A 20378-nucleotide genomic window follows, 5' to 3' on the forward strand; every position below is an offset into this window, starting at 1 on the left:
GTCTAACAATGCATATGCACAGAGCAGACTTATAAAGATGGCACCAATAAAATACCAGGGGAGTTCATCTATAGCCATGGTGTATCATATTAATACTGACAGAGCTGCTTCATCGTAAATGAAAGATTGATAAAAATGCATGATGATAACAAGATTGTTTATATAAAAATCCATCCCCAAATATTCAGCCTTCAATTAGCAGATGAACAAACAGAGTAGAAGAGTGTCTATCCCAGACCTACACAGACTGGAATGAAAAGTTCTGCATTCAAAAATTTGCACGGGTAAGATTCCTCCTTCCTGCTAGCTCTCAGTTTTAGGGAGGGATATATCAAACCTCATGGGCTCACAACAGTTAAAGACAAAGCATGGCCTCTCAGTCTATTTGGACACTTGTTTTCAGTTCAGAAATTTGTGCAAAAAGAAAGGCTATAAAAACATTTGAAGAAGCTCTGCTGTAAGGCAGAAAGAGAAGCCAGTAAGAGTAGGGCAATAAAGAAAAAAAGAATCAGAAAAGCAGATTGGAGTAGGGCAATACAGAAGAGAAGCATCTATTGGCAGAGAATTCAAGCTAGTCTGCACTGTAAACTTATGTTCTGTCTTCTAGATCACACACCAAAATGTATGTGATCGTGGAATTCTACACAGGTTAACACAAACTAGTTGAAACTAGCAAGGTAAACTTGCCCATGTCAAGCTCCATTTTAGCTCATGTCATGCTGGCCATAACAAACTGCTTTTAAAACTGAAGCTCTAATATCTTTACCCTACAATTCAGTCTGCAGTGCAGACATGGTAAAAAAGAGTTAACATCTTTATAAAACCATACTGCTTAATACAACCATTTACAGATCTGTTTGTTGTAGTCCTTCAGACAAATGAGCTGATACCTGAGTAATATTTGCCAATTTCCTCACTACCCATCTTTCAGCACATATGTTGGCAGAACCATTACCTGCTCCCCCTCCCTTCTTCACTCACTGTTTCTTCCAACTGTTAAGACACTGATTTTTCTCTCTGCATACAATCTTTTTACATGACAGGAAAAGAAGAAAATTGTTTAGCTAAGCAAATCTATAAGCAGGAACCTGAAAGGCTATGAGATATGAGAAAATAGGCCATAAGACAAAGGAAGAATCATGCTTTTAAGTTCTACTTTCGGATGGGAAAGCGGAGGAAGAGTTTGTCAAATTAAAACTTAAATTATCCTACTTGCAATTAATTTTTGCTTTATTATGGCAAGTAAGCTCCAAATACGTTTTAAGCTATTCTTCTGCATACTTAAGAATACACCAAAAATCATAAGCCAAAAGTTAATCCTTACATTTACTGCCCTTTATCATTTTATGGCTTTAAAATCCTTCCAGTACAGTTTTAAAGACTTAATTGTATAAAAACAACAGCATAGAAAATAATTCCAACTGTACTGGAAAGCAACAAAATAGCATTGCATTGAATGACTATTCTAAATTCTGTTTCAGCACCCACTTCTTCCATATTAATAAAGGTCAGCATAAGGACAACTTTTGGCATCAGCTAACATGATTATTTCCAAAATAGTTAAAAAATATTTAACATTTCAACTAAAATGATTAATAAGGAAAACACTTTAAAATAGCTCTATTGTTTCTACAAATCAAACACTATTTTCCCTCTTTGCTACGGCTACTGTATTTTCCATGAACTGACCTTAGTCATTTGATCTGCGTCTGGTCTGACTGCTGGAGCTACATTTAAGAGTAGCTTTACATGTTCACGCACCTCCTCTGGTATATTCTGAAGAGTACTGGAGCTTAAACGGCTCAGCTGTGTAAGTAATTTAAGCACATGCACCATGAAGTCAGAAAATCCTGCATATAACTATTTCCAATATACAACAGGACTATACTTTGTCCTCTTGATGGTTTCTCTACCCACACCTTTGATATCCCGCCCTTCTCCCCTTTTAAAACCCATTTGCTGCTTCTGATCCCTCAGTCTTCTTTCTGTCTCCCAATAGCCTACCTGCTTCAGGTCACATTCCCCTATTTCTAACTTCTCATCATGTTCGGGTTATCAGAGAACACAAACCCAGTATTTTTAAACAGGTACACATTATTATCTGAGGTGGTGTCTACACACATCAAAACACAGTAGACACAACTAAGGCAATGGACACCCAAAGAAGTTACGACAAAGGAAACTTGCATATGAACGTACATTATGTCAGCTGATCCAAGTAACTGTCTTCTGTTAATATGCATAGTCCACAAAAATGTGAAGTAGCTGATAGCTGAGTAGATACTAATTGCAATGTCAAGTGATCAAATCACTCTAAACTCAGCCATCTTCAATGGTCCTACATAGGTCATTTACTGCCTTGTGTTTCACATCATCCACCCCAACAGGTGGAGTACTTATTCCACAAGATCAGCATTCAACAGGTTTACAGCAAAATCAGGTGAAAAATGAAATCTGTAGTTTATGAAGTTGGTACATGTAACCTTCTCTACACATATTTTTATTTCCCGTATTTTCGTAGGATTCTTTTTTCTTGTTACAAAGATAGCATGCAAGGTGAGATACCATTATCAGATTGTGTTGGAGCACTGGTATTGTGTTCTAATTATTTACATCTATTTTAAAACAGTAACTTTTCCAATATGAAAATCAATGAGTAATAGTCACAAATAGAACAAATACCTGATCCAGCTGTCTACTAAAGCTTTTATAAATATCCTGCTTGTTGACCTCAAAAATTGGTTTCCCTTTATTAAACACTGCATACATAACAGCACCTAGAGAGTACATATCACTGGCTGTCTCACAGCTCACGGAGAGAATATATTCTGGTGCCAGATATTCAGGATTTGGAAGACACAGGGATGGTAAGTTTGGATCCCATTCCTTACACGGGAACTTTGGCTATAAAAGAAGTAAAGGAAAGTACATTTATTAGGGATTTTTAAAGAACATTTTAAATAAGAAACTCAAGCAGCAAAAAATAATTAATTCACTCAAATTCAATTATGAATGAAACAGAAACAGGGTAAGGCAAAACTGTTAAGAATCTGTGTCTGCAGCATAGAGTGATTAGCAGAAGTCTGAATATTAGAGTCGGGAAGTGTAATGTAAAATCAAAGTACTGCTGTAAGAGGGAAACTAGCTATGACGGGAATTCATTTTAGGAGGTAGCAGCTAGGCACTGAGTGGGTGCAACAGACTAAATTAGGTAGCTTTGCATGTCATCCAACATGCAGGTGAGTAGAAGTGGCACAGGCTTCAGACTCTGTCTGAAACCATCACTAGTCTATTTTGACTCCACTGAGCCAACTCAGGCTCTTTTTCTGTGACAACCAAAGGCAGCACTTCAACCCAGACCTGTGCCATATGTTCAAACTTCCTGCCAACAAAATATAGAGGTGAATATTAAATAAATGACTCTGTACTGAAAGGCAAGGTCATGAAACTGGTTTCAGACAAAGATCTGAATTTGAAATTTAATGATGATAAAGATCTATTACCTCCTGTTCAGATGGATTTGTTGACTGAATACAAAAATCAAACCCCATAATTTTCCATGCTCCACTCTTATTTAAAATTATATTTTCAGGAGTAATATTTCCATGGACCATTTTCACACTGCTATGCAAAAATGACAAGCCTTCAGAAACCTGTTAATAAAAGATTATTATTTCAGGTTAAATATTTCCCCAAATATTCTATTAAGACATTTACAAAAATTCTGTTCCTGTGGTCACGGTTAAATTGTTATGTTAACTAAGAAACAATTTTTCACCACTACTTTAGGCTATGTCTTAAAAATTATGTATGAAGAAAACTAAACACAGATAAGTAATCAGCAGATGAGATTACTAATGCCGATTAACTACCACAGCATAAGGACACATGCTTTTCAAAGTTGATCAACATATTCATGAAATAAAATCTGGGAGCTTCTGTTCCTCCACAGAAGGTAAAGAAAAGATTCACATATGGGAGAGACAGCTGTAGTGTAGACATTCATATGAAAAATAAAAATTAATTTGATTTCATATTTTCCATGTCAGAATAAGCAAAACCAGTAGCAACTTAGACACTCCCGTGTTCATCCTCTCTTACACTTACAGCAATCAGGGCACTATCACCTCTCAGTTCCCAATTATTTGATATACTATATAGGCAGACAAAACTTTGACAGTTTACAAACTTTATAAAACAATCATTAATACTAAAAGCACATGAAAATTATAAGGACAACCTGTGTCATACCTGAAGCAAACCATATTTGGTCTCCACATCGTAAAGTTTGTATTCTTTGATGTCAGATGGTAAAGGAGAAGGTAGGTTGTCCCAGCTGCCAAGAACATTAGCTAAACTTGCACAGACTGGTTCTGTACAAAATGCCAAGCAATCCCTGTAGCGGAAATACATAAAAACATTTCTTGTAAATAAATGTAATAAATCTCTTGACTGCGAATAAAGAACCATACAAACATCATATTGTACATTACCAGAGCACTTGGTGCTACCTAAAACCATGTTGTATTTCAGCTTTTGAATTCTTGTAAGTAATATAATACTAAAGAGAAATATATAAATATCTGAAGTATTCAAAAATATTAGAATTAAGTTACTTTATTCTCTAACATTCACATACATCACTAATGATGCACACAATGCTTCACAAAAAGTTTTAACAAAACAATGCTTTTCTTGTCCTGATCCAGGAAAACCAAACAAATAATTCTTACTATTATTAAAAATCATAAAATCAGGCTTTTATCTGTGCCTAAACCTGACACATCCCTGACTGAAGCAATACTTAATCTGGTCAGACAATGATCAGAAACAAAATTAATAAAATGTAAGGTAGCACCTGAACATTCTTTTACTTTGCAAATGAATAGAAGAGGTGCAAACAGAAATACGCTGCTTGTACGAACTGCAGTTTGCAAGTGAAGTGACTGTTTTCTACATTATTTTATCTATTGTTTTCTTCATGAAAAACTACAGGTCTTGTTTATGCATTTTTGTGTCAACAGTGTTTGAAAAGCACAGATGAAGCAAACTTCTGCACATGAAGTGGACTGGTTGTAACACTGTGCTTCAAAATTTCAAATTTCAAAGTCCTGAAAACAATGTATGTCTCAGTTTCACAAACTTCACAAACACAGAGTTATTTGTTAAATCCTTCATACTGGTCTGCACAGGCTGGAGGCCCTGGACAGTCATCGCACCTCACTTCTTAATTGTTTTAAAGTTTTTTTGGAGAAAGCATTACATGGATGGTATAGCATACACACCTGGTTTAAGGATGAGTAATTCATGAGAACACTAAATACTGCATCAGTATGAACACAGAAAACTGAGACTGAGTAACAGTAATAAAGACATATTTTTGAATATAAAGTTCTAGGCAAGAAGAAAGAATCCTAACTTTCTGTTCATTCCATAAAAGCATCACAGAAGACACAATGCCTCAGCATGAATCTATCACATAGTTTTTATGTTTCTCAATAATTAACAAGCTTGCTCTTTGAAGTAAAGTAAGGCTGTTGAAACATTCAAACCTCTTATTACTCATCTAGATTTTATTTTTACTTTAGTTTTATCCACTGCCTTTCTGAAGGAAAAACAACTGAAAATTAAACGCAAGTGTCAGCCAACCTGACAGAACTTCCTTGCTAGCATTCTGTTAACACCGTCCCTTTTGTGTTTCTATTAACACAACTAGGGCTATAAAACTCGTTTGTGTAGTAATCACAAGGAAGAATCAGAGCACAGAAAGACAAAGTCCTACATTTTCAATCTGACTTCAACTTCACCATAGAGCTTATACATTTAGTTACTGTTAAGGCAGAGATGACAAAAAATACCTAGGGAACACTTCAGTGGTTTTCATAACATGAACTCTCTGATTGCTGTTTTTTTGAGGGATGGCTTTTTATTTTTTACTTTAGGAGCTAATTAAATAAGGACCTAAACCAGAGTAACGGAAGGATGGGGCAAATTTAATTAAAGCAATTGAGTATTGCAGAAGCTGAACAGTTCCCTGAATAATATCAAAATGAAATTCAGAGTAACATAATAAAAAGAAAACAAGTTAAAAATAAAAGTGATGGCCAAAAACGCATATGCTTTGGGAAAAACAGCAACAGATGGAATGTCTAGTAAACTAAGTATCTGGGACTCTTCACACTACTACTGTTTTTAAAGGGTAGTAATGACATTATGAGTGAACTTATAATTTGGCTTTTTCATCCTTTTCTCCAATAACCAGTTAAATATAGAATAATATTGCTTATCTGTGCTGTTACTGGAATTCAAGACCAGCTGTAAGTAAATGTATTTATATTAAATATTTAGTATAAGTAGTTATTCATTATACAAATGTATGTAAAAATGTATACATCATAATATATACAATATATATATGTTTATATTAAATATAATTATATTGAATACCAATAATTTGGAGTAGAAACATTCTATTAATAGTGGAAAAGCTACCTACACACTAGGGTCAGAAAGGTATGGCCTTTCTTTCTATGTCTACTTCACCTGTGCAGGTACACCAAGTACCCCTTGGACCCGCAATGGAGGAATAAAGGGTGACTTGCAAGCACTTCAACACAACTGTATGTTACTTTGAAGACACAAAAAGGTACAGTCGAGCCAGAAGGAGCCCATGACAGATTTCTTGAAGAATAACTATTCTGGAAAGACCTGCAATTCTAAAGAAATCTTACAGCATGCTTGCACAAGGTGACACACACAAATATTCTAAGCAAACTTTTCTTTTATGAATCCCCTCCAAAAACCGTTATCGGTTTCTGGCACAGCAAGCAACTGGACAGGTTTTGTGCTACTAGTGTTTCTACCAGCAGCTGCATGTGCTGAGTATGGAAAGAAGAACAACTGGAGCAAAGCATAGGGCATTACTAAAAACTCACGAACGAGAACTCTGACAGAACTACACTGTTTATTTTACTCAAAAGGCTTAAATTCTTCACAAGAACACCTAAGCTTTCTTAACACTCCAAGGAATGAACCTTAGCCTTTTCTTCTGAAGTGCAGAGTTCAGGGAAAAAATAATTACAGATGCAGTTGCTGAGTCAATCAAAATACTGTGACAATCTTAGGAAGAAGCCTGGGGTATACTCTGGGATTCACTTGCATACAGTATGACTGAGATGACCCTAGGCCATTTAGCATGTAATAGTTTATTTACTGTTGTAGACTACTGAGAGCTGTCTTCAATTACCTAATTGATCTTCCTTAAGGCTCTTCTGAGGCGCATACTGAACTATAGGGGCAATGACAGCTTTGAAGCCTTGTTAATGTGAAATGTGTTTAGTACTGGAGGAAAGATGTATATGAATATGCAAGTGTCATTTAATCCAAGAAATCTTTCCCAAAGTAGGCATCGCAAAGATGAAGAAGCATTCCTACCGTATTCTCAGCTCCTAGAAGCCAGTACATTTCGAAAAATGCAGGTTAACAGACACAATCAAAAATGCAGACTTTTGAAAAGTAATGTACGTGAACCTTTATTAGGCTACCATTTAGAAAAACTACTTTGGAAAAAAAACTTTTCCAAAAAAAGCTTTCTATTTTAACATGAAACCTTCATTTTGTTTGTTAGATTTTAGTGTGCAGTTATCAGTACAGTTGAACGATAAATCTGGAAGACTAACCCATTATTTGCCTAGTGACCAACCTTACATAAATCAAATAAGCATTACAAAAACACACTGAATTTCGTCTCCCTTGATTGACATTTGAGGACCTTTTAAACATGTACGTGGCCACAACACATACAATTTACCAAAAATCTCCAGTCTCACATGCACTAAGTACATACATCTCATAAATGGAACAAATGCGTCAACAACCTTTTCAAAGAAAACAATATTTAAGAGCATTCTTTAAAAGTGAAATTAATTGAACTACCAAATTTTCACACTGTAAGGGTCATGTTTAGCCTTATAACTGCAACTGCACTAAAATCACGCATTAGATTATTAATTGGATTCACACCAGAAATGGATCCTATGGCTTGGGGGAAAAAAAATCTGAGGGTGGGGTGAATACATGAGTATTCTCACATAGGTAAATACAGTAAACTTGAATCTCATCAGATGTATGTGTTGAATGTTCCAGGTATTTTACGTCCAATAACAAAACAATGATTAATAAAGTCTGTTCTCAACTGTACTACAGCTTACCTGGATTCTTCCAATGGATGTTGCACAGTAAGTAGTCGAGGGTGTCGAAGCCTGGTCAGCTGTTGAACACCTCGTTTTAAAGAATCAATAATCTGATCCTTTTCAAATTTTTGATATTTGTCTATTAGCTTCTTATCAAAGACAAAAACAGCCACTTCCTAGAAATAAGCAACAAAATTCACTCAATATATAACAAAGCCAAAAACCAAGCCTGTACACAATTACATACACACATTTTTTTGAATCAACAGTACAATCCCACCAATGCAATAAGTATTTCAAAGTATATTTATACATACATATTGTCCTTAACTTGTCCCAGTCATAATCACACAGGTTACTGTATATAACCTCGGAATATACATTTTAAGAATCAAGGTACTACTGCTCCTTATGTTACAAACAATAATACATAAACTATAACCACTATCTACACAGTGACAAAGCAGAAGATCCAAATTAATTTTAGCATTAAATATATCAAGTAGTGCTTTATTAAACCAGACCCTGTCTCATTGTTCTGCTCCAAACCAGTATGATCTAAATTAAACTAGACATTCATGAAAGATAATTTATAGTTAATAATCAATTAATCTGATCAGACCATTCACATGATAAAACATTAAGAATTTTTTAATGCTTAAACATGTGTAAAAAGAAGTCCCAGAAATGCAGTAAATGTTAAAAACACAGAAAATAGTTCTTCCAACCAACTTCTGTAAATGGAGTCGGAGAAAATTAAGAAATTTATATGAAACTTTGAAATTACAGAGGTGGATGTGAAATAAAAAATTAGATTACATCACCATCTTGGAAGCCATTAAAGAGAAATAAATCAATTGAAGAAAAAAGGAATTAAAAAATTTACAATGAAACAGAGACTTTCTTATACTCCTACAACAGCATTATGAAAAGGTTAGAAACCAGTACAAAATAATATGAAAATACAGCTTTCAGTCCCAAGAGGAAGTCTATGCTCTTATACTGCATATTTTATAACCATTATTCTAATTAAAATCTCACAGGAACAGTTACATTATTAATTTAAAAAAAAGACTTCTAGAAATAGGCTATATAAAAAAAGAAATTCAGTCCAATACACAAAAAATTGGGTTATATTTTTTAGCTGGTACCTGTTTCATTAAGCCATTAGCAGGTTAACATCTATAACTAACTCAACTCAGTACACTTTTCCTGCTTCTATCCATACCAGCTCCCTGCTCCAGCTCTCAAGTGTAATGGATCAAACATTAACATTGACACAAGGCAGGGAGGAACCAATGACAGGGGATGGAAGATATACACTATACCCACTATTTAAAAAATACACATTTTCCAGTATGAAGTGTGAATGTATTGAGCAGTACGTGACCAATAACAAAATTTCAAATTAATACAGCAGTTCTGAGAGCAATTCTCTTTAATGACAAGTCAAAAGAATCAGAAAGCGAATATTTAAATCAGATAGTGTAGGACATCAGCTATGGTTTGAATATTTTATGATAGCTATAAATAAGTTCTATTGGTGCTTGCTGCAATCCTGCATCATTTGTTTGAAGTCTGACAGAACTTTTACATATCCAAAATTAGCTCACATATAACTATGTATATGAAATTGTAGTATTCTAAGTATGAAAATGATTGCTATCACATTGATTTTGTAGACTTAGTTATTGTGGAGTATCAAGAATCAAAGTAATTTGAGCTGTGTGACAACTTGCTTCCAATACCTTCATTTTCATGTAACACATCTCATACAAGAAGAAAGCATACAGCCATCTCTGCTCATGGACATAAAAATGTTAAATGTGTTCCGATATTAATAATTCAAAATATGGCATTCTGAAATTCAATTCCATAATCAACATTGATTTTTATATGCAGAACGCCATATCAACAGTTTACTATCTTAACCCCATAAGTCACCAGACATTATTGTACAGAAGAATTAAGAGATAGCTGAGTCATGGGCCACAGAACACAGTTTCAATGCACAAAAATTACTGAAACTATACAGTATGCTTGGAAACTTTTAAAAGCGTTCATGGTTTTATGCTGCGTGAACCAGATAACCCTGTCAAATTTTTACTATGAATACATTATTTCTGTTATTCCTTTTCTGTTTTACAAGAACTGATATCCAACCCCAAAAAAGAGGGCTACTGACTATAGCTGATAGGGATTCTATTTCCTGTAACTACTTTGATGGAAACTTACTGAGACGAAAACCTGCAAAGGTTTACATAGTTACTACTTCTTTCCCCAGAAAGCTCTAGGGGAGCTTCCACTTTGGTTTTTTCATTTCATAGGTTTGAAGGAAGAGTAGCTTCCTCCTGCAGACTACTTGTTACTTAATTCTGCAGTTGTCGTAATACCAACTTCATGATATAAAAATAAATTTAACATAAAAAGACTAAAATATATTTAAAAACCCCGACTGCTCTCCACAAAGAAAGTGAAAAAGTAGAGACAAAACAACCCTTATCTTTAACGACACAAATTTTCATTCATTCTGTGATAGGAAGTATACACACCCAGCTTGACAAGCTCTTGTCCCAGCACAGTATACTGGTCATGCCTCTACCTGGGTTAGGAAGCATGGACAAGTACGTAGGGGACTAGACTGGCCACTCAGGAGATCTAAGTTTAAATCTCAGTTCTGTTCACAAACATGAGATAGTCCACACCTTCTACCTCACCTCCCACGTGTTTAAGCCAAGCGCTTTACTTCAAAGTGGGGTTAGGTAAAGCTCAGTGATGATGCTGAGACAGCTGTATGTTATGATGTGTACCACGTAAATATTTGCCAGGATGAAGACCTTCAAGAAAACACCTGTTGCTAATGCCAAGAATTCAGAACTTTTAACACGAATCACTGAAAAGATCAGTGTTTCAGTTCTACAATGCCTTTGCCAAGGAATTAAACGTCACCTGTGCAAAGAGGAGTAAGCATTGTCCACATCATGCAAGACACAGGACATGGTTTAACTGGGCTATAATAATATTAAGTCATCTAGAATGCTTTTAGACACTGAACAGAAAAGTGTAAATCAGTTCTCTTTGATTGTGCTTGTGTATTTCAGGGGAATCCTGTTGACCATTGTCCCAAAGACCTGGTATTCACTAATATACCCCTTCATAAAGGTTTTTTATCCTTGTAGTTTTAATCACCAAATGCCCCAATTTCCTTTTCCCAGCTTCTTTGGGCAGTTTTCCTTTGTACCGGGTCTGGCTGAGATGGAGTTAACTTTCTTTACAGCAGCTCGTATGGTGCTGTGTTTTAGATTTGTGACTAAAATGGTGTTGATAACACACCGATGTTTTAGCTGTTGCTGAACAGTCCTTGCACAGGGTCAAGGCTTTCTCTTTTTCCTGCTCTGCCCCACAGCGAGTAGGCTGGGGGTGGGCAGGAGATTGGGATGGGACATGGCCGGGAGAGCCAACCCGAACCGGCCAAAGGGCTATTCCGTATCGTATAACATCATGCTCAGTGGTAAAAACTAGGGTAGAGGAAGAAGAAGGAGGGTTTTGGCTTCCAAAGTAGCTGTTGTTTGGAGACTAGCTTGAGCACCAGTCTGCCTGTGGGATGTGGTGGGCAATTTCCTTTGCTTTGCTTGTTTTCTTCCCGCCTTCCTTCACCTATTAAAGTGTCCAGATCTTGACCGATGAGTTTTTCTGCCCCCATCCTGCTGGCAGTGGGGAAGTGAGTAGCTGAGTGGGTGCTTGGTTGCTGGTCGGGGTCAACCCACCACATCCTCCAAGTCCATTTGCAATCCTGCATTCCTTATGAAACACACACCAGTTTGAAACACACACTGACACTTTAAAATACGTGTCCTTATTTACACATGTAAACACCTTATAAACCAAAGAGAATGCAAAAATTCTGCTCCTATCTTAGCCAATGCAACTGCTAAAAAAAAAACAAAAAAAGAAAGAGGGGAAGGGGGGAAGAGAGAGAGAAACAATTCTCCCTAACCAGAAAAAGGCAACCAAGGCATGTCACACTTTCTCTCCTGCCCCTAAGAGGAAGGCAAGAATTCAGAAACACATCGGGTTTGTGTGTCAAAAAAGATGCAAACAAAACTAGAAAGTATTTCTAAACTGAAGACTCTAAAAGCTGTGGAAATGTAATGAGAATGGAATAGCAATACTGCTTCCTAGTCATCTCATTGCATACTGAGAAAACATGTTAAAAATACCTATAAAACATTCAAGCACTATAGTAAGGAATGCTACAGAAACTCAAATCCTTCTATTTTCAATGAGATTTTGAATAGTGTGGAGTAATAGTGCCAGAGACTAAGCACAGAACAATGAGGAACAAAAAAACCACCACAAAATATTTAATAACCATCTATCCTGTGAACTGAATGATGTAGTGCTCTCGTGGAAAAAAATTAAATGTGATCACATTAAAGACTAAGTCATGAACATAAAAGCAAAGGAAATTTTAAGGTAGCAGTCAGAGTGATTTTAGAAACTTTATGTTTGTTTTCCTTTTCACGCATTTTTTTTAATGAATAATCAAATGTAACTCAATATGCAAACACACAATGTTTTACCAAAGCCTCCCACTGTGCAAAGCAAAATAGTCTCTGAACTAAAATACTGGAAAGCATTCCAGTGTTACTCTGGTCTTTTGCCAGAAAAAGATATTCCTCCAGCTTTTGGGGGGTTTATTTTCAGAAGCTTGCCACTGTTTTTTTACAACCCTACTTTCTCATCAGTTTGTTTCAGTCATAAGGTATACAACTATTTCACTTTTAAAATTAATTAGCCTTTAAAGTTTGAATAGTAGGAAGCTTTCGTTTCAAAGCTACTGTATGCACAGCCAAAACAACAGAAAGCTGACTTACCTCCCATTAATATATTTAGTGCTACCACAGTAACAGCTAAACACAACTACAGTAGTCTTGAAGAGCAAACCATTATCTCCTTAATTCTGCTAGTTTTTACAACGGAGCTGCCAACAAGAACATTAAGTGACCTTATCCTATCTATTTCTTTACGATCGCACTTTCTAAGTGGAAAAAAGGACAACTGCCCTATTATGCCAGGAAAAACATAAGTGCATAAAGACTAAGTTAACAAATCCGAGATGAGCAGAAATACATGCTGTAAAATTAGCAATGTTACTTCACGTATACACATATAACCAGAAACTCATAAATCTTTCAAACAAACAGCTGCAAATCAGCTATCAAATAACACCAGACAAACATATGCACACAGGTAAGTAATTTCCTTGCATTCTGTTACATTGTTATTCAGTCACCTACAAAGTAAGCAAGAAAAGACAAGGCACATTAAAAAAAACCCCCAAATGTAAACGTTCAGACATCCAGGAAAACCAGCAAGGCAGGAACCAGGCGGAACTCTGAAAAGAGGAATAAAATCATACATATCTACTGTCACTAGAGGTGGAATATTTGTAACTGTCCACTGACTTAAAATAGGAACCAATTAATCTGTATTTGAAATCTTAACTTCAGCTGACCAACTTCTGTAAGACTGCTGACTTCCATTTGTCCTGAGAACAAAGATTTCTGATCAGTTCTACTGCTGTAATGCTAAGCCTCCAAATTTAGCTATTTTATCTGGCTACAGTGACTTAAATTATTACTTGTGGCATTGTAAAGTGACAACATCACGGGCAACTAAGCACTTATATCCTGCTTGTCTGATTACAATACACATTTACTGTAATAAAGGTGAGTGCTTGTAGCTTCAAATTAGATATACACACTTGCAATACAGCAAATACGTGCATCACTTCACAAAAATGACTGCTACTGCTTGGAAAATGGCAGCCAGCCACTTCCATATTGCCCAGCTAACATTCAAAAGGTACATGCAAAAGAAATAAAAAATGTTAAAGAACAGATATATTGCAATACAACACAACATAAACTGTTTGTATTGCTATGTAGTTTTATTTTGCAATGGCAAACTGAATGTTGACATGATGTTAACTAACTGGTAATATTAATAATGGATGGTAATTGCATGTCAAATCACCAGCCATCTGAAATTCCCTGCAGTACAACTGCTGCTGTATTTTTAATGATTAATGATAGCATACAAATGTACAGATGTTACATCAGGGTTTACAGAGATACTGTAGGATCACATGTGGTAACACCTGAACAAATACTCTGCAAAATCAGTTGTTAGAACACCCATTCAAAGCTTGAAAAACATGATCGACAGGAACCAAATTACATACACTCTGTCAATTAGGCAGTGAAAGAAACTTGCTACAATTCTCCAGACCTTAAAGCTACACCTGCTACAGGTCAAATGCTTACTGGGCACAGAGATTGTATAAAACCTATCAAAACTACCATACTTTCAATGTTATCACTTCTTTGTATAGTTGCATAAGACCAAAACCACCCCAGTTGGTACATTGGGTAAATTCAGGAAATACTAGATGTATAGAGTTCTGCAACAGCTATACAGATGCTTGAGAATATGGCAAAAGAACCTGCTTAACATCTTTCAGATCCTGTCACAATCAGATCACACATTCTCCACAGATTCTTTATTCTGCATAGTACATTTCTTCTCTATCTGCTACAGTTTATTTTCCTACCATCTAACAGATTGTATATATGCTTTCCAAAATTATTCCTTTGCGTCCATTTCTTTTTGGTACATCTGTAGCAAGCTGATTCATTGTCTAAGTGACTTCACATCACTTCAGCATCAAGTTTAACTGAAGGCCATAACTTAGTAACACTTCTATTTACTCGCTGAATATTCTATTTCCTCTCCAGGACTGAAAAAAGACTTTTCATATTTCTCCAGTACAATAAAATCATTTTCTATAATAACAGTTCTTAAACTCTGTTTCTGGCAAACCTTCTTCCAAAGTCACAATCCCACTTTCATTTACACATGTGACTTCAAGTGAGTCAGAAGTTTATAAACTAGCGCTCTAAACCTACTACTTTAAGGAAACTAGAAGGGAACAATATCTGAAAGCAGCACAGGGAAGACACAATTCACTTCCTCCACAACCTCCCCCTCTATCCCATGCCTTCCTGTTACTGATTCTCACGACTTAACATTTCTAACCCCTCAATTTCTGCATGGCAGCTATAGTCTCTTTTGCGAGAACAAATGATAGCATACTTCACGATTATCTTAAACTGTAAAAAGCCAGCAGTGCTGCCAAAAAAGCTGCAAGGTAAAACAAATTAGGGAACCAATCCATGTTAAAACAAACTACTTCCTTCTTGTCAGATCACTTTTAACTCAGATTAATTCTTGATCTTGGTCTCGAATTGTATGCTATGAATGCAGAACTACTTCTTTCTCCAGCAGTGAAGGCTTAAAGCAATTATCACCTGTGTGGCTGAGAACATTATATTTAAATAATGTTGAGTACTTAATTTCATTTTACTCACAGTACTACCCTTAGCATTAGTCTGCCCAGTTTGATTTTGTTTTTAAATGCCACTTAGCAACTGCTACCTATCAGTCGGTTACCTAATGCTTATAAACGTAGGTCTTTACTCGACAACCCACCTGTTTTGTTGATTTTTTAGTTCCATTAAATATCTTCCAAGCAAGACCATTACCACCACTGGCAATATGTCGGCCAACATCAAATTCCCTGGTAACAGGATTTCCCATGACTGCGCTGGTGACATCAGCCGTTACCTTTGTAACGGTACTCTTCAATTTATTCAGCATGGACTCCATTGTCTCAACTGTGCGCCAATGTCTACAAAGACAAGAAAAAAACCCAGCTTCACAGTCCTCTCACAATTTCTGTTAACACAGACACATGTTGAAAACTATAACATCTAACCAAGGATCCAATAGGATATAGGAGTAACCGACAGAAAGAATACTGAAATATAACTTCCAGGGCTTTGCAGTTACACATATTCACACTGCACAAATGTATCTGTGTGTGCATGCCTCGGGATTATATGTCATTGCTTCTACTCCTCCTCAAAAACTTCTGAATCTCTTGATCATTCTTCATTAGATCTAACAAAGCAATTAAGGACTGAGAAAATAAACCGTTTCTTGAGAACAGGTAATTGAATAATGCAAAGAATCTATAAATTGCTCCCATGAAGGGAAAGGTTCACACCTTGTGTATCAGTATCAATTAATAAAGAGAACCAAATCTGAAGGAAACCAGGCTCCTTTTATTCTATTGCTCACGGAACTACACATTTTCTGAAGGGACGGATTGCTTAAGATCCCAGACCAGCAAAAGAATAGATGTGTATTATATACAGAAGACAAGTAAAAATGTGTTCTTTCCTACACTATGCTTGTCAAAATACAAGCTCAAATTTCAGTATTTTATGCATCAGATTGCTGACATTACTATTTGTATGACCTAAGTATTAATGAGTTTAAGTATTAATCAGTTGCCACAAGGGAAGGAAACAAGAAACCATCTTTTTATGCTTTAAGAAAATTGTACAAGGAAGCTTTTTTACATCACCTTGCAAATTTAAGAGCTAAAAGACTGCGGCAGCTTACAATTTAGTTCATCTTCTCCTGTAGTGTGTACTTCCAGTTTCCTAAGTTGTCATAATTAGTTCCAAAAAATCTGACTTGCCTATTCTGCCAGATAGAAGTGCTGAAGCCTATGTCCCATTTATACAACTGTCTCTGTGGTAATGGATACACAAGAAAGAATGAAGACAGGAAATAAACTGAAAAAAAAGAGATAAATGTTCATCTTCCTTATCAGTGTGAGCAAAGATGAAGAGAGAATGCAAGAAGAAATGATTCCTGGAATCAGCATTATGTGGTATATTCAAAAGCAACATTTAATGATGTTTCTTCATTCTCTCTTTCAAATAAGGTGTGAAGAGTACTATTTCTTCAACCTATAGTAAAATAAACCTAAGATAGCACATCAGCAAATGTACTGAAACCTGCAGAAATACTATTTTCAATTATGGCCTTATTTGTCATAACTCATTCGCATACAATTTGTGTAAAACTACTTCTTTGAAAAATAGAGAATGTAATTCCTATTCAAACGGACAAGACAAGATTCTGTTGTGATAAAGAAGATGTTTGCCAAATCATGGTAACAAGGAAAAAAAGCAGCAGAAAGCACTAACAAATAATCCAGTGAGCACTGGGACTGATCAGCCCCATGTCCTTCTGATCGGATGTGAGGTGTTTGCTTGCACAAATTAAAGCTCTTCCCACTGTATTATATACATTTATAAGGCAACGTTCTGGTCTACACAGATTATCTGGTGTCCATTAATATATGCATTTATGCCACAGCTTCTTCCACATTCGAGACAGAGACAGAGTTTCTTTCCTCTTTACAGCAACTTAGTCTCACAAAATCTGTAGCAACTTATTTTTGACACCCGTGTACCTCAGTCAAACTTGACTGAAATCAACCACACTAAAGTTATTTGGACATGCACACCTTCTCCCCCTGGTACTACAGATCTCATTCCATTAGAAATCAAGAGAAATAATCAGATTAGTATTAAATTGGAAAGATAAGACTTGTTTTCTAAAAGAGGTAATAAACATACTAAACAAAACTTCTTAAAAAGTTATATGAGTTAGTGAACAATTTACTCCAGTGCAGATGTATGTAACAGTATTAACCTAGTCCTAAGCAAACTCTAGCACAGCGCTAGAAGCAACACAGCTATGCTGCTCTACCTTGACTATTGTTGCAGGTATATCCTGCCTTCAGTACTCTTCCATTGTGAAATGCAGAAATACACTAATGCTGTGGCTCCATAGATATTTCTCCAATTTCCATGTCAGCTGAGTGACACAACTTTGCGCTACCAAATGAAGAACCAGACTAAGAGTTTTAAGAAAATACATTATAAAAAAGAAAGGTATCCAGCTGCACAGATCTCGACCTTGCAAATACTTAACTTTAAAATCAGAAATAGTAGTTATGGCCTCAACGTGACTACTCAGGAACAGAACCAGATATGACTGCAAGCATGTTCACGGTGGAGTTGGTCTTAATTATAGGGACTGTGAGTTTAGATATGAGAAGCTGAGTCTGAATACAATGAGATAATCTTAAGAATAATTATGTCCTTGCTTGGTACGTACTAAGTGTTTTGTTGAGAACATAGCTGGAAATAAATTACGGAAACATAGAATTCCTTTCTTAAGTAATTTTATTACAGTATGTGACATTTTATTACAATATATTAATTTTACTTTATGAACTGTGCTGTGGAAAAATGCAGGCAATTCCTAACTGTGCAGCACAAGACCAAACAGCTATTAGACATTGGCTAATAGCCCTGTATAAAGGAACTTTTCATTAACCTGATAAGTAGGTAGAAACAAGGATCATGGAGTATTCTAAATAGGAACTATACGTATTTCCAGCTCTCAGAGATTTTATTCTGCAGCTATTCCATGGGGCAAACTCTATATGCTAAAGGACGATAAAATCAATCCTAACGAGTTTAGGATAACAACAAATCTAATTTATTTGGTTTTAAATCGTGTGCTTTTTGCACTGTTTCATTCACTCCCAGCCAGCAAACCTTCTCTAGTATCAATGCAATACAATCCCGTGTTAAGAGCTCTCAAAACTAAAGAGACGCTTTGCAAAATTAATTGCGGAGATATTATGAAGAAAAATGCACATGCATGCATGTTCAAATTCCTTTGATTAAATCTGAAACAGAGCTTCTCTATACAGGTGGTAGAAAAATGGTGCAATACTGATTAAACCAGAAGTGCCCTCTGCTGTGGGTGACAGACTAACTGCAGTGAGAAGCCTGGAAAAGCCACTAGGTGAGAATGTTAACAGCATTCCAGTGTCTGAAGGGTTAGGATTTAAAAATCAAGCCTGGTAGGCCCTGTCCAACCTGTTCCTCTCCAGCCTGACAGTATGCAAACTACTGTTTAATTTAGCTACTGAGTAAGGAGTACTGAGAAACTTCTCAATAAGCAGCTTGGGTTTTACGTTTATGTTCATCTAACACTGTAAATTTGTAGAAATCCTCATGTCAACATTTGGACTATAATCTAAAATAGTTTATTTTTGCTTTATAAAAACAATTGCTGTCACCAATTTTAGTAAAAACTCAATATATGTCAACAGGAACAATGTACCTAGAAAATCCATGCCAAAAAAAAAAAAAAATCTATTTTGGGTAGTATCTATAACACCACAAATCATGATGATTTAACCATATCTGAAATATACAACTTTGGTTCTCAACTGTATGAAAACTGTTTTGTTCAGTTCTTTTAACACTGAACTACTATTTATAGAAAAATTAACAACTATGGGACAATAAAGTCAGTCATTCACCCACAATGAAACTTTCATTTCAAGTTGAAAGGTAATAAACGAGAAAAGTACAAGACCTTAAGAGTAACAGTGTTCAGAAAAGCAACACAGGACATGCAGTAAATAAATGTTTCAGAACTTTGATTTCTTCCTGTTTGAATTTCATGAGCAATATTAATGCTACTGATACTAAGTCCATGAAACCTGGAACTAATCCTAAAAAGAAATCCAGATGCAAAATGTGTTGTTTTCATGAATTCCCCTCACAATCGATAGCGGTCTTTATGCTGATGTACATCAGCAACAACATGTTTGCACGATGACGACCCAATCACTTGGCAAGGTAGTAAGCAACAGCCAACACAGCAAGAAAAAATGAGGCAAAACGTTTGAAATGTTGAGATAAAGGTAAATTCAAAACAAAGACTCCTCACCATTCCTCAGCTCTCACTCACGCAAGACAACTGCATGATCTAAAAGTATTAATTTATCCTTGATCTAATCCATAGCTTCATCTGACGTATGGATATGGGTGCACGCCGCACAGCAGTGCGTCATACACTCTGCCAGTATTTTGACCTGTAACAAGCTGGGATTCCCCTCTGGGAACCAAAGCAGCAGGCAGGTGCATGGGTACTTCATGCCACCCAACCCAAACTTCCATCCTATCCCTCTGACCCAAACAATGACGAATTCGTAGAAGAAACAGGTGCCAGAACAACCGAGCCTCACCAAACAAAAGGGGAAAAAAAAAAACCCAAAACCCAAGCCACCCCGAAACGTTTCTCAGGCACAACCAACCTTTTGCACTTGTTACAAAACCAACAGGAGGATCGAAGGCAACGCTGTGCTGCGCGCGGCGTGGCGGCCCTCAGAGCGAG

The 20378-nt window shown here is 36.1% G+C and overlaps 1 protein-coding gene across 1 annotated transcript in view; it reads right to left on the reverse strand.

Moving 5' to 3' along the window:
• Nucleotides 1-20378, reverse strand: part of SCYL2 (SCY1 like pseudokinase 2) — a 40337-nt gene that overhangs the window by 19300 nt on the left and 659 nt on the right. The window contains exons 2-7 of the mRNA XM_052774366.1: nucleotides 15747-15945; nucleotides 8211-8368; nucleotides 4252-4396; nucleotides 3504-3653; nucleotides 2683-2904; nucleotides 1690-1806 (exon numbers count right to left, since the gene is read on the reverse strand). Coding sequence (XP_052630326.1) covers nucleotides 1690-1806; nucleotides 2683-2904; nucleotides 3504-3653; nucleotides 4252-4396; nucleotides 8211-8368; nucleotides 15747-15923 — 969 coding nt within the window. The 5' untranslated portion in view covers nucleotides 15924-15945. The remainder of the gene's footprint in view (nucleotides 1-1689; nucleotides 1807-2682; nucleotides 2905-3503; nucleotides 3654-4251; nucleotides 4397-8210; nucleotides 8369-15746; nucleotides 15946-20378) is intronic.

Source organism: Harpia harpyja, chromosome 23 (genome assembly GCF_026419915.1).
Source record: "Harpia harpyja isolate bHarHar1 chromosome 23, bHarHar1 primary haplotype, whole genome shotgun sequence".
NCBI lineage: Eukaryota > Metazoa > Chordata > Aves > Accipitriformes > Accipitridae > Harpia > Harpia harpyja.